This window comes from Entelurus aequoreus, linkage group LG09 (genome assembly GCF_033978785.1).
Source record: "Entelurus aequoreus isolate RoL-2023_Sb linkage group LG09, RoL_Eaeq_v1.1, whole genome shotgun sequence".
Taxonomy (NCBI): domain Eukaryota; kingdom Metazoa; phylum Chordata; class Actinopteri; order Syngnathiformes; family Syngnathidae; genus Entelurus; species Entelurus aequoreus.
This window is the reverse complement of record NC_084739.1, coordinates 32,571,844-32,587,356: the sequence shown is the minus strand read 5'-3', so window position 1 is coordinate 32,587,356 and position 15,513 is coordinate 32,571,844. Positions and strand designations below refer to the sequence as shown.

Below are 15,513 nucleotides of genomic sequence, written 5' to 3'. Positions count from 1 at the left end.
AAATTAAATATAGATTGGAATCATAATAATTATGGCCTGGTTAAAGGGGAACTGCACGTTTTGGGGGAATTTTGACTATCGTTCACATTCCTTATGAGAAACAAGAACACATGTTTTTAGTTTTTTTGCATTCTATTTTGTAATAATCGGCTTGTGATAGGTGGCAAGCAATGCAGCTAATGGGAGCAATTCATTGTGCCCCTAAATCCCTCTAAAAATGCATCCAAAACACAAACAATTACTCATATGTTCCCTAACCTGTAAAATAAATAACCAAGCTGTAGTGACATTGCTATTGTAAGAGTGAATACTGAGGTACTGTTTTTCTAGCGTAGCCACAAGGGGTGCAACTAACGACTATTTTGATGGTCGATTAGTCAAGGATTATCTTAACGATTAGTTGACTAATCGGATAATAAAGCGTTTTTCCATCGACTTCTAAATACAGCTTAACTAATTTTAGGCATGTGCTTACCAACAACAAAGATGACTAATTCATTCATAAATATGTATTTATACACAGCTGTGCTGTTCTTTCAGCTGTTACAAAATTAAAATGAATAAAATGTTGTCCACTTAAAAAGAAAGGAAAGGTAAAGAGCTAAAAAAAAATTACTTTGTTTATGTATTAAAAAATAGGAACAATAAAAATAAAACACAAAGTCTAACTTGCTCAAAAAGCATTTTGTGAGCTGCACACTATTGACTATTGGTTAACTTTTGGCAGTTTTAGCACTTTAATAGACTCAATGTGTCGAATTATATATTTAATTATTCTTCAAATGTTGGCTATTTAATAGATTGTATGTATAATCTTATGATACCACCTCATTGGTGCCTGTGTGTGTGCGTGTCAATGTGTGGCGTTGTTAAAGTGCCTTTTTTTTTTTTTACGGCATTGCAAATTGCCGTTGCTTTAAAACATACTTGAATTGATGTAGACAACGTTTAGCTGGCTGACTTTGGCTGAAATGATAGTTAGTTATTTTTTACACAATTTTGTCTTACTCTTGTTAGCAAGCTAGCAAAGTTGAAGCTAACAGCAGTCTTACCAAGGCTGTGTGCGCATTCTCCCTCCAAATGTCCGACATCATGTCTCCGCTTTAAATGTTCGCGTATCACATATGTACTGCCATAAAAACAAGGTCCCCTTTGCAAAATAATCAAGGTATTCATGTTTTTAACAAGAATAAGAGGAACAATCCTCACACTTTTCATGTTATCACTGACGATGCTTTTGCGAGTGACCCGCTTGAAAAACCCGCTTGAAGACGTCACGACCATTGTCGACAAATATAATTGTCGGGGACAAATTTTATTGGCGACAAAATCGACTTATCGTTGCAGCCCTAGTAGCAACACATCGCCTCGCGACAGCATACTACGGCATTAGCCGTAACCTAGCTTCTGCTTCAGCAGCTGAATTTGTAATGCACAACACAATGTGATAAGACACCAATCTGTACTGACTGAAAAACATGAACAATCATATTACAGTATCTGTAAAGTATTAGCCCACATTTAATGTTTTGTGTGTACACAGCTAGCTCAACAGTGTATGTACTGTAGTAATAACAAGTATGATGTGCTGCATGCGTCACAATCAATATTACAGTGACTTACTCGTTGGACATTTGTCCGTTGGTCAAGTTGGCCCAGCTCTTCTTGGGTATGCACTCCATTTCTGTCGGCATAGCGTAGCTCCGAGCTACACATTTACAACAACAATTCACGCCGGTCCTGACTCTCTTGGCTTTCGTCTGCTCCAACATTTCACTCTCTCTTCGGGCTGGCTAAGCTTCTATAACCAGAATTTCATCCCCCGAGTATTCAGGTTCAAAACGATAAGGCTGTGAATCCTTATTAGTCCAAAACTTGCCTTCTTCGCTGTCTGTTACAAAGTCTGCCATGATTAAAACACACGCGTTTGTTGCCGGAAGTCGGAAATGTGTTGCTACGGGTACTGAAACAAATGCATTGAGGAAATAAGTTTCGGTAACGTTTAAAATGACCAAAATACGGTAAATATTGTTATGAATGTGTTTTATACTAAGTTATATATATACATATGTATGTATGTATACACACACACACACACGCACACACAGTGTATATGTAAAACATTCATGGAGGATTTTTAAGTTGTTTTAGAGGGCTTTGAAGGCTACAATAGCGACTCCCATTAGCCGCATCTTTCAAGCATTTTTTTTGTCTTGAGAATCCTAAAAAATAAAAAGACGTGTGTTGTTGTCTCTCATAATGATTGTGAATGATAAGCAAAATTCCAAAAAAGTGCAGTTCCCCTTTAAGTTATTAGTTTTTTAAAGCCAATAAAAGGTTTGATGACCCTGGAAAAAAATTGTATTTGTATTATTCTCATGTGGAAAATACCTTAGATGCAGTGTGTCTAGCACCACCTTTTAGGTATGGATAAGTTAGTTTGGTACCCAACACCCGTAACAATTCCATATCAAAGTGAAGCAAACTCTACTGCGTGGTGGAAACAGAGCTTTAATGACTCACCTTAGTGTCGCCCATGCTCTCCGACTCAGACACCTGGTAGGTGAGGTCCGTCTCCTCAAAACCTGTGGCACTCATGCGCTGATCAGTGGAGGGGTCGGAGCGTGGCGGCGAGTCAGGCGAGTTGAGGCATGTCTGGATCAGAGCTTTGCCCGTTTCACTGGTGATCATGGGTTGCAGTTTACGAGTGGCAAAAGTGTACACGTGACCCGTTTCGCTGGCCACTAGCAGCAGGACTTGGGTTCCCGTCAGAGTGGAGAGCTCGTAGGCCTGGTGAGGACAGGAAGGTACATATAAACACTTCATTCAGAAACCTCCCATATTAGATTATTTACAAATGAGAAGGACCCAAAAAGTGAACATCTGTAAACCAACAACCAAGTCAAAAAACCTAAAAATAGAAGTGTAGTCAAGTATGACGTATGGTGCAAATGGAGCTAAAATAACACAAGATAAGGCTTCCAGAATAGTGTGTGATACCGTTGAGCGACTGATTGCAGGAGGGCAGCAGCCTGCACAGGAAGGGGGAGTGGCAGTGGGCCAGCCAGGGGGGAGGACATGATTGGCTGGAAACCACGAGGCCACCAGCACAGTCTGCATGGTTGCAATAATAATACAGCATGCAGACACTCAACCCTCCCCAACATGCAGCACAACACGAACACTAGATGAAACATGGCGAGGCTGTACTCAGAATGAACTTGTGAAGCCGCCTTTATATCTAAATGAGTCATCACTTATGTGGAGGATGTGTGTGACGCTGCCAAGCCACTGAGCCTTCATCATCATCATCATTATTGTGCATGCGCCTGAGCAGCAGTTAGCCGACAGGACCTAAATGCTTTTATTGTGCAGTTACACCACCATGCAATCAAGCAGGCGCTTTTTACATAGTAATAATGATGACACCGATGCTGCTGGCTCAATGATCACCGTGTGGGCTCATGCAAAGATCCAATGGAGTACAAGTACTGTAATCTCTCCTGCAGTCCAGAACAAGCCTTGGTTAAAGATAGCAGCTTTAATTAGCTATGCAGCGTTGACAGAGTGCTGTCAAACAGCAGCAGGACAGAAAATGACTAATTTGTCGTTTTAAGGATGCTTTGGTGGCAGCGAGAGATAGCACAATGCCTTTATTCAATATGTTCCATTCTAAATATTCATAACTACAGGAAGAGTTTCTAGTCATACAATGTTAATTAATTTATCATCAAGCATAGTAAAAATCCATGTTTGCTCTACTTCTGAATGTGTGCAGAAGTGCCCAGTTAGGAGCATACCATCTACATCTTATTAAGTTAATATAATTGATATAATAAAAATATTAAAAACTAAAGGATGCACACAAAACGTGTGGAGAAAAATGGAAATCGCACACAAAAAGGTGTAGAGAGGAATAAGTAAACACTACACGGCAGCGCAGGAGCAGAGCCACAGGAACGAGGAGCGCGAGCGGAGCCACAGCAGAGGAGATGAACACAATGGGGCAAGTGAGCCATCAGAAATCTACTGGCACCGAGTGAATGGACTGGTGAGCTTAAGTAGTCTCGAGGAAATGGGTATCAGGTATGCGCGAAGGGGGCTATGCCACGTGGCCTGAAAACCAAGCACTGCAACAAAAAGCAGACAGGCAGCAGCAGAGCTGCCACGTCATGACAATCTGCCTCATTAAGCGGTCACTGGACCAACTGAGGAGATATTAATGAGATTAATTACATACATAGAACATCTCAGGTCCAACACTATCTGTTGGGGGACACCTGTGGCGCTCCAATTTCCCAGTTCCAGGGGTCAAACTGTTATCATCCTTAATTTCTTAACACACTCACTTGTGAGTAAGTGTAAAAAAAGTTAACTACTGCAATGTAAACACAACTAAAACTCTACATTAATAAAGTGGCTATGCCCGGCAGCTTTTTTAATCATTCCCTGCCAACTGTTTTGTCTTAATTTGCCTTTGAACGTACTTCTCTTAACACACCTTGTTGAGACTGCTCCATTTTGAAATAAACGTGCTCTGACAAGTTATACTGTGGTCTTGCAAAATGTTATGCAAAATTGCATTAATAATATTCAACTTTTAATTGTTCTATATGTTAAAACATGCAACTGTTACTTGACAAGGCTAGACATGTGTAAAGGTAATGCTAATTATTGAGTTAACTTGGAACATGCTTAACAAAGTTATACGTTTACACTTGCACAACCCAACATGTCTGAAAAGGAGAAGGAAGATGCAGAGTTTATTCAATCCCAACCCTTCTCCATGTCTCACGGATTACTGATAGTGAGTTCACTTCCTGTGTTTAACATGTACCAGGTAGACATTTGTGACTTTCTTGCTTAGAATTAGGATAGAGATTATCTGCAACAAGTTTTTTCTTTACTAGGGATTCATGATATTATCGGCGCCGATAATTATGACCGATAATGGCAATTATCCGATAAAATCAGCCGATACTAATAAAGGCTTATCATCTTTGTTTGTAGTTGGTTTCTCTATTTTGGCTTTGCTGCTGCCTGGCTCCCCAACCCTTCCTCTCCCTTAGAAAATGGTCGCATATTTGTGATGTCATGCATGCACGGCCTGTTTTGTAGAGAGAAACGCATCATGGCGCAGCAGTCACCGCTGCGGCCTTTCGATAGCATGTCAGTAGACATTTCACTCGCAGTTTGTAAAAATGTGTTCTGCAGAAATTAAACTAAAATCTGATAAGTCACCTTAAAATTCACTAACGTGACGTGACGATTTATAGAAGTGGTACGAAGCTGCCTGTGTTACTAAGCCAAGACCTAGCATTAATAGTGGACACTGCAGCAAGCCTAAAGCCACAGGACTGATGTGTTTGATAAGAGGCAACAGTTTGAAAGAAAATACCTCAGGGCAAAAAAACTTGATGACAAAATGAGTAGTTTGTATACGTTTAACTTCATGGTTCATCTGGAGGCACAGGTAACTAACTGTTGAACACATTTTATGACTTCTTAGTGGGAAAAAATGCACTTTATTATTTGGACCTCTATTTATTTATGTTCTACAGTTGAATGTTACATTTCTAAAGGGTAGGCACTTGTGGCACTATTTTATTACGGTCAGGGAAAAAAATAATTGTATTTTTTTAATTTATTTTTTTTCAACCAACGAGAAATGTGACTCCAACGTTTCGGTGTTGTTGCAAACAATGCAGAATGTTATTTACTTAGTTCTATTGCCCTCCTTTTTATGATGTGTTGGATAGATTGTTTTTTTATTTTATGAAATGATATTCTGAATGTTTGGGTTGCATGTTGTCTATCAATGAAATAATTGCAATGTTGATGTATCAATAAATGTCAACATATTTTTGCTCTACTTAATGATTCTAATTGTTTGCATGGGTCACAATTATAGTAGAAGGTCTATTGTAATTAAACTCACTAGGGATGTCCGATAATGGCTTTTTGCCGATATCCGATATTCCGATATTGTCCAACTCTTTAATTACCGATATCAACCGATACCGATATCAACCGATATATGCAGTCGTGGAATTAACACATTATTATGCCTAATTTGGACAACCAGGTATGGTGAAGATAAGGTACTTTTTAAAAAAATTAGTAAAATAAGATAAATAAATTAAAAACATTTTCTTGAATAAAAAAGAAAGTACAACAATATAAAAACAGTTACATAGAAACTAGTAATGAATGAAAATTAGTCAAATTAACTGTTAAAGGTTAGTACTATTAGTGGACCAGCAGCACGCACAATCATGTGTGCTTACGGACTGTATCCCTTGCAGACTGTATTGATATATATTGATATATAATGTAGGAACCAGAATATTAATAACAGAAAGAAACAACCCTTTTGTGTGAATGAGTGTAAATGGGGGAGGGAGGTTTTTTGGGTTGGTGCACTAATTGTAAGTGTATCTTGTGTTTTTTATGTTGATTTAATTAAAAAAAAACAAAAAAAAACAAAAAACGATACCGATAATAAAAAAAACGATACCGATAATTTCCGATATTACATTTTAACGCATATATGGGCCGATAATATCAGCAGGCCGATATTATCGGACATCTCTAATACTCACCTTATAGTTAAGTTTAAAAAAATATAGTTTGACATCAGGGTTTTAACGATAAACGGTAATAACGGTAACCGCGGTGAACACTCCCAACGGTTAGTATAACCGTTTTAAATAAAAAATATTGAACAACCATGACTGTTAACTGCACCATGCTAAACTTGAAGACTGACTGCCGCCAGCTCGTCAGCTTGAATGCTAACATGAAAACAAGAGACATTCATCCATCCATTTTCTACCGCTTGTCCCTATCGGGGTCGCGGGGGGTGCTGGAGCCTATCTCAGCTGCATTCAGGCGGAAGGCAGGGTACACCCTGGACAAGTCGCCACTTTATTATTAATGTATTTTCCCATTAAGAAACAACATCCATCAATCTAAACTTATATAAACACATTACTGTCTGAGCAACTAAGATATTCAATTGTTCACCTTGAACCTACAGGCTGTGCTCTCTTACAACAGAGTAATCGTTCTATTCTTAGACGAAACGAGACCGGTTTCGAGGTGCATTCAAGGACCGCTGAATAGAGTAGGACGCCAAAAGCCTGTCAGTAATAATAAATAATAATAATAGATTGAATTTGCTATGCATTTTTCATTTTAATAAACCTTCAAGTGCTACAGTGCAAATCATATTTAAAACAATGAAAGTATGGCCATTAAAACAGATAAAATAGTGAGACAACAACACTAGCAGTTAAGCTTTAGAAACACAAAACATGCAAAATAATGGGTTTTCTAGAATTATTATTTAATAACTTAAAATTATTTAAGTTTAAAAAAAAAGATTCCAGTGTGTGCATAAGTACTTTTTTAACATATTCAACAATACTGCAATAATAATGATACTTTAAAGGCCTACTGAAACCCACTACTATCGACCACGCAGTCTGATAGTTTATATATCAAAGATGAAATCTTAACATTGCAACACATGCCAATACGGCCGGGTTAACTCATAAAGTGCAATTTTAAATTTCCAGCTAAACTTCCGGTTGAAAACGTCTATGTATGATGACGTATGCGCGTGACGTTAATCGTTGAAACGGAAGTATTCGGACACATTGTATCCAACACAAAAAGCTCGGTTTTCATCGCAAAATTCCACAGTATTCTGGACATCTGTGTTGGTGAATCTTTTGCAATTTGTTTAATGAACAATGAAGACTGCAAAGAAGAAAGCTTTAGGTGGGATCGGTGTATTAGCGGTTGGCTGCAGCAACACAACCAGGAGGACTGTGACTTGGATAGCAGGCGCGCTATTCGACGCTAGCCGCCGACCGCATCTATGATCGGGTGAAGTCCTTCGTCGCTCCGTCGATCGCTAGAACGCAGGTGAGCACGGGTGTTGATGAGCAGATGAGGGCTGGCTGGCGTAGGTGGATAGCTAATGTTTTTAGCATAGCTCTGTGAGGTCCGGTTGCTAAGTTAGCTTCAATGGCGTCGTTAGCATCAAACTTAAGAGAGTCAATCACTTCACCATAAAAGTAGGTGACAGTGTCATCACCAGGAAAGATGAGGTCACCTACCTAGGTTCCATTCTAGAGGCTAACCTTTCCTGTGATAAAATGGCAACCAAGGTAATCAAAAAGGTTAACCAACGAACGAGATTTCTCTACAGAATTTCCTCTCTGGTCAACAAAAGCACCTTGAGGATTCTGGCGGGAACTCTCGTTCAACTCTTTTTCGATTACGCATGCACCTCCTGGTACCCTAGCACCTCCAAAACCCTCAAATCTAAACTCCAAACATCTCAGAACAAGCTAGTCAGGTTACTTCTAGACCTCCACCCCAGATCCCACCTCACTCCTACCCACTTCTCCAAAGTGGGCTGGCTCAAGGTGGAGGACAGAGTTAAACAACTTGCACTGAGCCTAGTCTATAAAATCCGCTACACCTCCCTGATACCGAAGTACATGTCAAAGTACTTCCTTAACGTAAATGACCGCCATAACCACAACACCAGGGGGTGCTCCACTAACCACGTTAAACCCAGATTCCGAACTAACAAAGGTCTTAACTAATTCTCTTTCTATGCCACATCAATGTGGAATGCGCTCCCAACAGGTATAAAAGAAAGGGCATCACTATCCTCCTTCAAAACCGCAATAAAAGTTCACCTCCAGGCAGCTACAACCCTAAACTAACACCCTCTCCGGATTGCTAATAATCAAATGTAAACAATCAAATGCAGATTCTTTTTCTTATGCCTTCTGATCTCTCTCTCTCTCTCTCTCTCTCTCTCTCTCTCTCTCTCTCTATGTCCACTACTTGATGTCCATATCCCCCCCCACCCCCCACCCCCTCCCTCCACACCCCTGATTGTAAATAATGTAAATAATTCAATGTGATTATCTTGTGTGATGACTGTATTATGATGATAGTATATATGATAGTATATATCTGTATCATGAATCAATTTAAGTGGACCCCGACTTAAACAAGTTGAAAAACTTATTCGGGTGTTACCATTTAGTGGTCAATTGTACGGAATATGTACTTCACTGTGCAACCTACTAATAAAAGTCTCAATCAATCAATCAATCAAAAAGCAACAGCATTGTTAAGCTTCGCCAGGCTGGAAAGCATTAACCGTGTAGTTACATGTACATGGTTTAATAGTATTGTTGATTTTCTGTCTATCCTTCCAGTCAGGGGTTTATTTCTTTTGTTTCTATATGCAGTTAAGCCCGATGCTATCACGTTAGCTCCGTAGCTAAAGTGCTTCGCCGATGTATTGTCGTGGGGATAAAAGTCACTGTGAATGTCCATTTTGCGTTCTCGACTCTCATTTTCAAGAGGATATAGTATCCAAGGTGGTTTAAAATACAAATCCGTGACCCACAATAGAAAAAGGAGAGAGTGTGGAATCCATGAGCCAGCTTGTACCTAAGTTACAGTCAGAGCGAAAAAAAGATGCGTCCTGCACTGCACTCTAGTCCTTCACTCTCACATTCTTCATCCACGAATCTTTCATCCTGGCTCAAATTAATGGGGTAATCATCGCTTTCTCTGTCCGAATCGTTCTTGCTGCTGGTGTAAACAATGGGGAAATGTGAGGAGCCTTTCAACCTGTGACGTCATGCTACTTCCGGTACAGGCAAGGCTTTTTTTATCAGCGACCAAAAGTTGCGACCTTTATCGTCGATGTTCTCTACTAAATCCTTTCAGCAAAAATATGGTAATATCGCGAAATGATCAAGTATGACACATAGAATGGATCTGCTATCCCCGTTTAAATTTTAAAAAATCATTTCAGTAGGCTTTTAAGCGTGATCATTTTGGTCACGATAGTCGTGATGACATTTTCATGTTGTTACATTATATAATCAGATGTTGCTCTGCAAACAACTAATATTAATAAGTAAATATTTCCACAAAATGGGTAGGGGGCGCAATAACGGGAGACTTTATGACATGTAAGAATTCCTGTGCACCTATACAAACCCTTCTAAGAGAGATCAAAACTTCAAAACCAGACTTTTTGAACCTGCAAACACTGAATTGTGCAAGTGTTTTCCATGCAACACTTTCTCCATCCTCACAGTGTGTTAAATGGTGTTCAGGTTTCCGAGAGCCTACATAAAGAAACCTCAGTTTCCACGACAACGATTTGAGATACACAGAAAAAGAAGAGGGGGCGATAAAACAGGAAAAATGCTGCAGACAACATTGTGAGTTGAAAAATGATTTAAATCAACAGCTGACAGCAATCAACGTCAGAAGTCCCTGAGTGACACCTACGCACATGACTCAATGTTATATGTCTGACAAAAGATACGTACTCAATATACACAAAGTATCAAAGCCTTGCTAAACCACTATCGCTGCATACATAATGACATCACACTGTCCATAACGGCCTGTCGCTCATGACATGCGGTCTGTTCTCTGGTGTGTGTCCCTGAGGTTGAGTCAGCTGTTGGCACCTAAAGGCCTGCTGTTGCACGCTGCCACATGCGCCTGCCAGCATCCTGCTGCTTCAGTGGCACAGGGAACAGCCTGGGCAGACGACGGCAGTTTATACAGGCAACACGCTCACCGATTGTTTCTAACACTCAACCCTGCAAACACACCAACAATATACATCTGACACGATCCATGGTTTGAAGGTATATGCAGATCTGTGAAACATGTGTGCCAGAAGATGTATGCGATAGTTGGGGGTGGCGGCCATGGTCATAAATAGACATGAGCAAATGACAGTTCTATTTGAAACCCACCACGTGTCATACGCTCCCTTGCTTGATATCAAAAGTATTGATAATACTGGCTGCTTTTTCATTGTTATTGCTTGTTTCTACATTGTTGTGTCACACTTCCGCTAATGGACGCATGCATAAACGAATCAAAATACCTATAACATTATAGATACATCTGCAGTACCTAATGAGATCCAACACACAGAAACCCTGCCCTTAAAGGCCTACTGAAACCCACTACCACCGACCACGCAGTCTGATAGTTTATATATCAATGATGAAATCTTAACATTGCAACACATGCCAATACGGCCGGGTTAGATTAGTAAAGTACAATTTTAAATTTACCGCGAAATATTCTGCTGAAAACGTCTCGGTATGATGACGTTTGCGTGTGACGTCACGGATTGTGCGGACATATTGGGACACCATTGTGGCCAGCTATTAAGTCGTCTGTTTTCATCGCAAAATTCCACAGTATTCTGGACATCTGTGTTGGTGAATCTTTTGCCATTTGTTTAATGAACAATGAAGACAGCAAAGAAGAAAGCTGTAGGTGGGATCGGTGTATTAGCGGCTGGCTACAGCAACACAACCAGGAGGACTTTGAGTTGGATAGCCGACGCGCTACCGTGAGTACAGCTTTGGCTTCCAAACATATGATCGCTTGCTCGTACGTGCGTGCCGCTATGTGCATGACACGTACGTAACTTTGGGGAAATATATGTGCTTTATGAACTTTACGGAGGTGAATGGTACTTTGGGCTGTGGGATTGAGTGTGTTGTGCGGGTGCTTGAGTTGTATTGGTGGGTTATATGGACGGGAGGGGAGAGGTGTTTGTTATGCGGATTAATTTGTGGCATATTAAATATAAGCCTGGTTGTGTTGTGGCTAATAGAGTACCGGTATATATATATGTCTTGTTTATTTACTGTTTTAGTCATTCCCAGCTGAATATATGGTCCCACCTGCCTCTCACAGCATCTTCCCTATCTAAATCGCTTCCACTGCCCTCTAATCCTTCACTCTCACTTTCCTCATCCACAAATCTTTCATCCTCGCTCAAATTAATGGGGTAATCGTCGCTTTCTCGGTCTGAATCGCTCTCCCTGCTGCTGGCCATGATTGTAAACAAAGTGCAGATGTGAGGCGCTCCACAACCTGTGACGTCACGCTACTTCCGGTACAGGCAAGGCTTTTTTATCAGCGACCAAAAGTTGCAAACTTTATCGTCAATGTTCTCTACTAAATCCTTTCAGCAAAAATACGGTAATACCGCGAAATGATCAAGTATGATACATAGAATGGACCTGCTATCTCCGTTTAAATAAGAAGATTTCATTTCAGTAGGCCTTTAAAGACACTAAATTAGTTTTGTGATGTTTTATTTAGTTGGCAGTGGTGCACAACTGCACTACACTACCCTTTCCAGAAGATAAATAAGACAAAAATATTAGTGCACATTCTCACTTGTACTTGGTGGTCACTGGTTTGTGTTCACACTTGCATTTGTGTCAAATCATGCCCTCAGTTAAGGCGTATGCATAAAGTCGCAACTCAATTGGACGGCGTATGTGTCGTGCACATTGATGTTTTCCGGGTCACATGCATGTGTAGGACTTTCCTTTCTGTAGGACATTTTGGTGTTGTGGTGCATTGGATTTTTGATTGATTGATTGAGACTTTTATTAGTAGATTGCACAGTACAGTACATATTCTGTACAATTGACCACTAAATGGTAACACCCGAATAAGTTTTTCAACTTGTTTAAGTCGGGGTCCATGTTAATCAATTGATGGTGTGGTTAGCATTCACATTTGCCTCAGTCAGGTTTCATTTGATTATTGGCATTGTCTACCAACATCCATCCATCTTCAACCACTTATCCGGAATCGGGTCACGGGGACAACAGCTCCAGCAGAGACCCCCAGACTTCCCTCTCCAGAGCAACATTAGCAACTTCCTCCTGCGGAATCCCGAAGCGAGAGGAGATGTAATCCCCCCATCTGGTCCTTGGCCTGCCGCGGGGTCACCTCCCAGTGGGACGTGCAACGAGGACCTCCCTAGGGAGACGCTCGTGAGGCATCCGCACTAGATGCCCGAACCACCTAAGCTGGTTCCTTTCCAAGCAAAGGAGCAGCGGCTCTACTCTGCAATAATGCCCCAGCTACTCCGATTCTCCGGCTGATTTCCTTCTCCATCTTTCCCTCACTCGTGAACAAGACCCCGAGATACTTAAACTCCTCCACCTGGGACTGTACAAACCATCGGTTTCCTGCTGAGAACCATGGCCTCAGATTTGGAGATGCTGATCCTCATTCCAGCCGCTGAACACTCAGCTGCGAACCGATCCAGTGAGAGCTGAAATTCACAAACTGAAGGTGCCATCAGGACCACATCATCTGCAAACAGCAGTGACGCAACCTTTAGCCCCCCGAGACGTATACCCTCTCCGCCGTGGTCACGACTCTGCCTAGAAATAGTCCATGAAAATCACAAACAGGATAGGTGACAGAGCGCAGCCCTGGCGGAGACCAACCCCCACTGGAAACAGATCCGATTTACATCCAAGCACCCCGACACAACTCTCGCTTTGGTTGTACAGAGATTGGATGGCCCTCAGCAGGGTTCCCCTCACTCCGTACTCCCTCAGCACCTCCCACAAGATCTCCCGGGGGACCCGGTCATACGCCTTCTCCAAATCCACAAAGCACATCTAGACTGGATAGGCATTTTCCCAGGCCTTCTCCAGGATTCCTGCAAGAGTAAAGAGCTGGTCAGTTGTTCCACGACCAGGACAGAATCCACATTGCTCCTCTTGAATCTGAGGTTCGACTATCGGCCGGACCCTCCTTTCCAGTACCTTGGCGTAAACTTTCCCAGGGAGGCTGATGTTTATTTGTTTACCAATAAACTGATGAAAAACTTGCTTTAGAACAGCAGATATTTAAGATTATCAATCAATCAAAGTTTATTTATATAGCACTAAATCACAAGTGTCTCAAAGGGCTGCACAAGCCACAACGACATCCTCGGCTCATCCTAATATATTTGGAAAAGGTTAATTGATAAAAAAAAAAATGTAAAAAGCTTACAAATTCAAATATTTATAACATCAACTTTGTTAAAATAAAAATGTAATGCCTTTTCGGTGAACATTGTCGCGCTTTCGCTGGCAACGCAAAATAATGTGGCCTGCCCTGGGCCTTGAGTTTGACACCTGTGATGTAACGGATGCAAACGTGTGTGCTTGTAAACCTTACTTTATCAATGGCATAAGAGCTGGGCTGGACAATGAGTTGACATATAGTTGACAGTTATTGTATGTTTCAGCCCCATTTGCTGTATCACAGCTCAGCGTTGGATCAATGGAGATGTGTTGACTTTCAGGATTAAATATGCTCTGCTTCTTTCTACTCCTTTTCGAACATGTCGAATAGAGAAACTGGAATGTTGTATGCATGCATGTTCGAAATAAACACAAACTCAACTCAACAGTGCAGTTTTACACTGGGCTACATTGCAACCAGCAGGCTGAGATTTCATGTGCAGGTGAGGGAACATGGCTGCAACACTCACCTTCTTCATGATGCCAGTCTTCCTCTTGCTAAAAGTGGTGTAACGTCTCAACTTGTTGTCAATAAATTCCATCTTTATCTTGACGCGACCACGTGTCTTCTTCCCGGGCTTGGCCCCCGCCACCCCTCCGGGAACCAGGCCGTAAGCTCCGGGAGCGACCCCGACCTCCTGCCCCGTCACGGCCGCCTCCATTTCCGCCCTCTCCCGCTTCACCCCTCTCCGGTGGTCCCCAAGCGGGTCGTCGTCATCCCCCGAGTCGGAGTCATTGTCCGAGCCGCTGCACAGAGGCACCGTCTCCCTGTCCGGGTCGAACCTGGCCCCGTGAGGCAGCACCATCCCCGCGTTGAGCCCCACCATGCCGCCCTGGATGGCGGACTGCAGCGGGCTCACTCCGGTGCCGTTGCCAGACCTCACGGCTCGCAGACCCCCTGGACCGTTCGCCCCCAGCATCCCGATGGTTTCTCTGCTTCCGTGCCGCGCGACGCTCTCGCTGAGCCCCAGAGAAGCTTGCCCTGTTCGGATCGAGACGGGGCGAATCCCGCCTGCGACGAGGCTTGAACCGAGCCCTCCGGCAGCTCTACCTGACGCGTTTCCCGGTTGTGCCGACCCCACCTGGCTCGGTAACATTCTACTTACTGGGGGCGACCGTGTTGACAACAGCCCGCAAAGCTGGAGCTCGCTGTCCCGTATAAATGACGCATGTACCAGCGGGTCAGACAACCTGGGAAGAGTCCGGGAAGAAAGTTGTCAAAGTGATGCTGCTCAATGAACCCTCGGCGGCCTCCACACTTGTCTTCGTCCTCCTCTATCGACCAAACTCTCAGCGCTTTCTCTAAAAGGACAACGCGGAAAGCGGCCACCGTGTTACTCCGCCGTGTAATATAGTCCAGTTGTGAACTAAACCCAAAACAACATGAACTTGCAAGTCACAAATAAAATACATTCAAGTGCATAAATATACCCAAATGCATCCGTTAATGCTTTAAAACAAATTCAAAAATACACATTTTACGCCAGCGTTTACGACGGCGGAGTAATACGATAACAAGGGAACTACCTTCCTCCTTATAAAGAGATACTGCGTTTCCTTATTTGGTGTTGTCGCTCCTTATTTGGTGAGTCACGGAGGTGAC

General features: G+C 42.2%; 1 protein-coding gene across 5 annotated transcripts in view; it reads right to left on the bottom strand.

Annotated features, from left to right (window-relative positions):
* The window catches only part of LOC133657355 (serum response factor-like), a 75,518-nt gene extending 60,307 nt beyond the window's left edge, over window positions 1-15,211 (bottom strand). For 4 of the 5 annotated variants that reach the window (XM_062058591.1, XM_062058589.1, XM_062058592.1 and 1 more), the window contains exons 1-2: window positions 14,381-15,211; window positions 2,524-2,790 (exon numbers count right to left, since the gene is read on the bottom strand). In XM_062058591.1, the coding sequence (XP_061914575.1) occupies window positions 2,524-2,790; window positions 14,381-15,007 (894 nt within the window). In that variant the 5' untranslated portion in view covers window positions 15,008-15,211. The remainder of the gene's footprint in view (window positions 1-2,523; window positions 2,791-14,380) is intronic. The other variant, XM_062058590.1, reaches the window with a different exon arrangement.
* Between the last annotated feature and the right edge of the window lie 302 nt (window positions 15,212-15,513).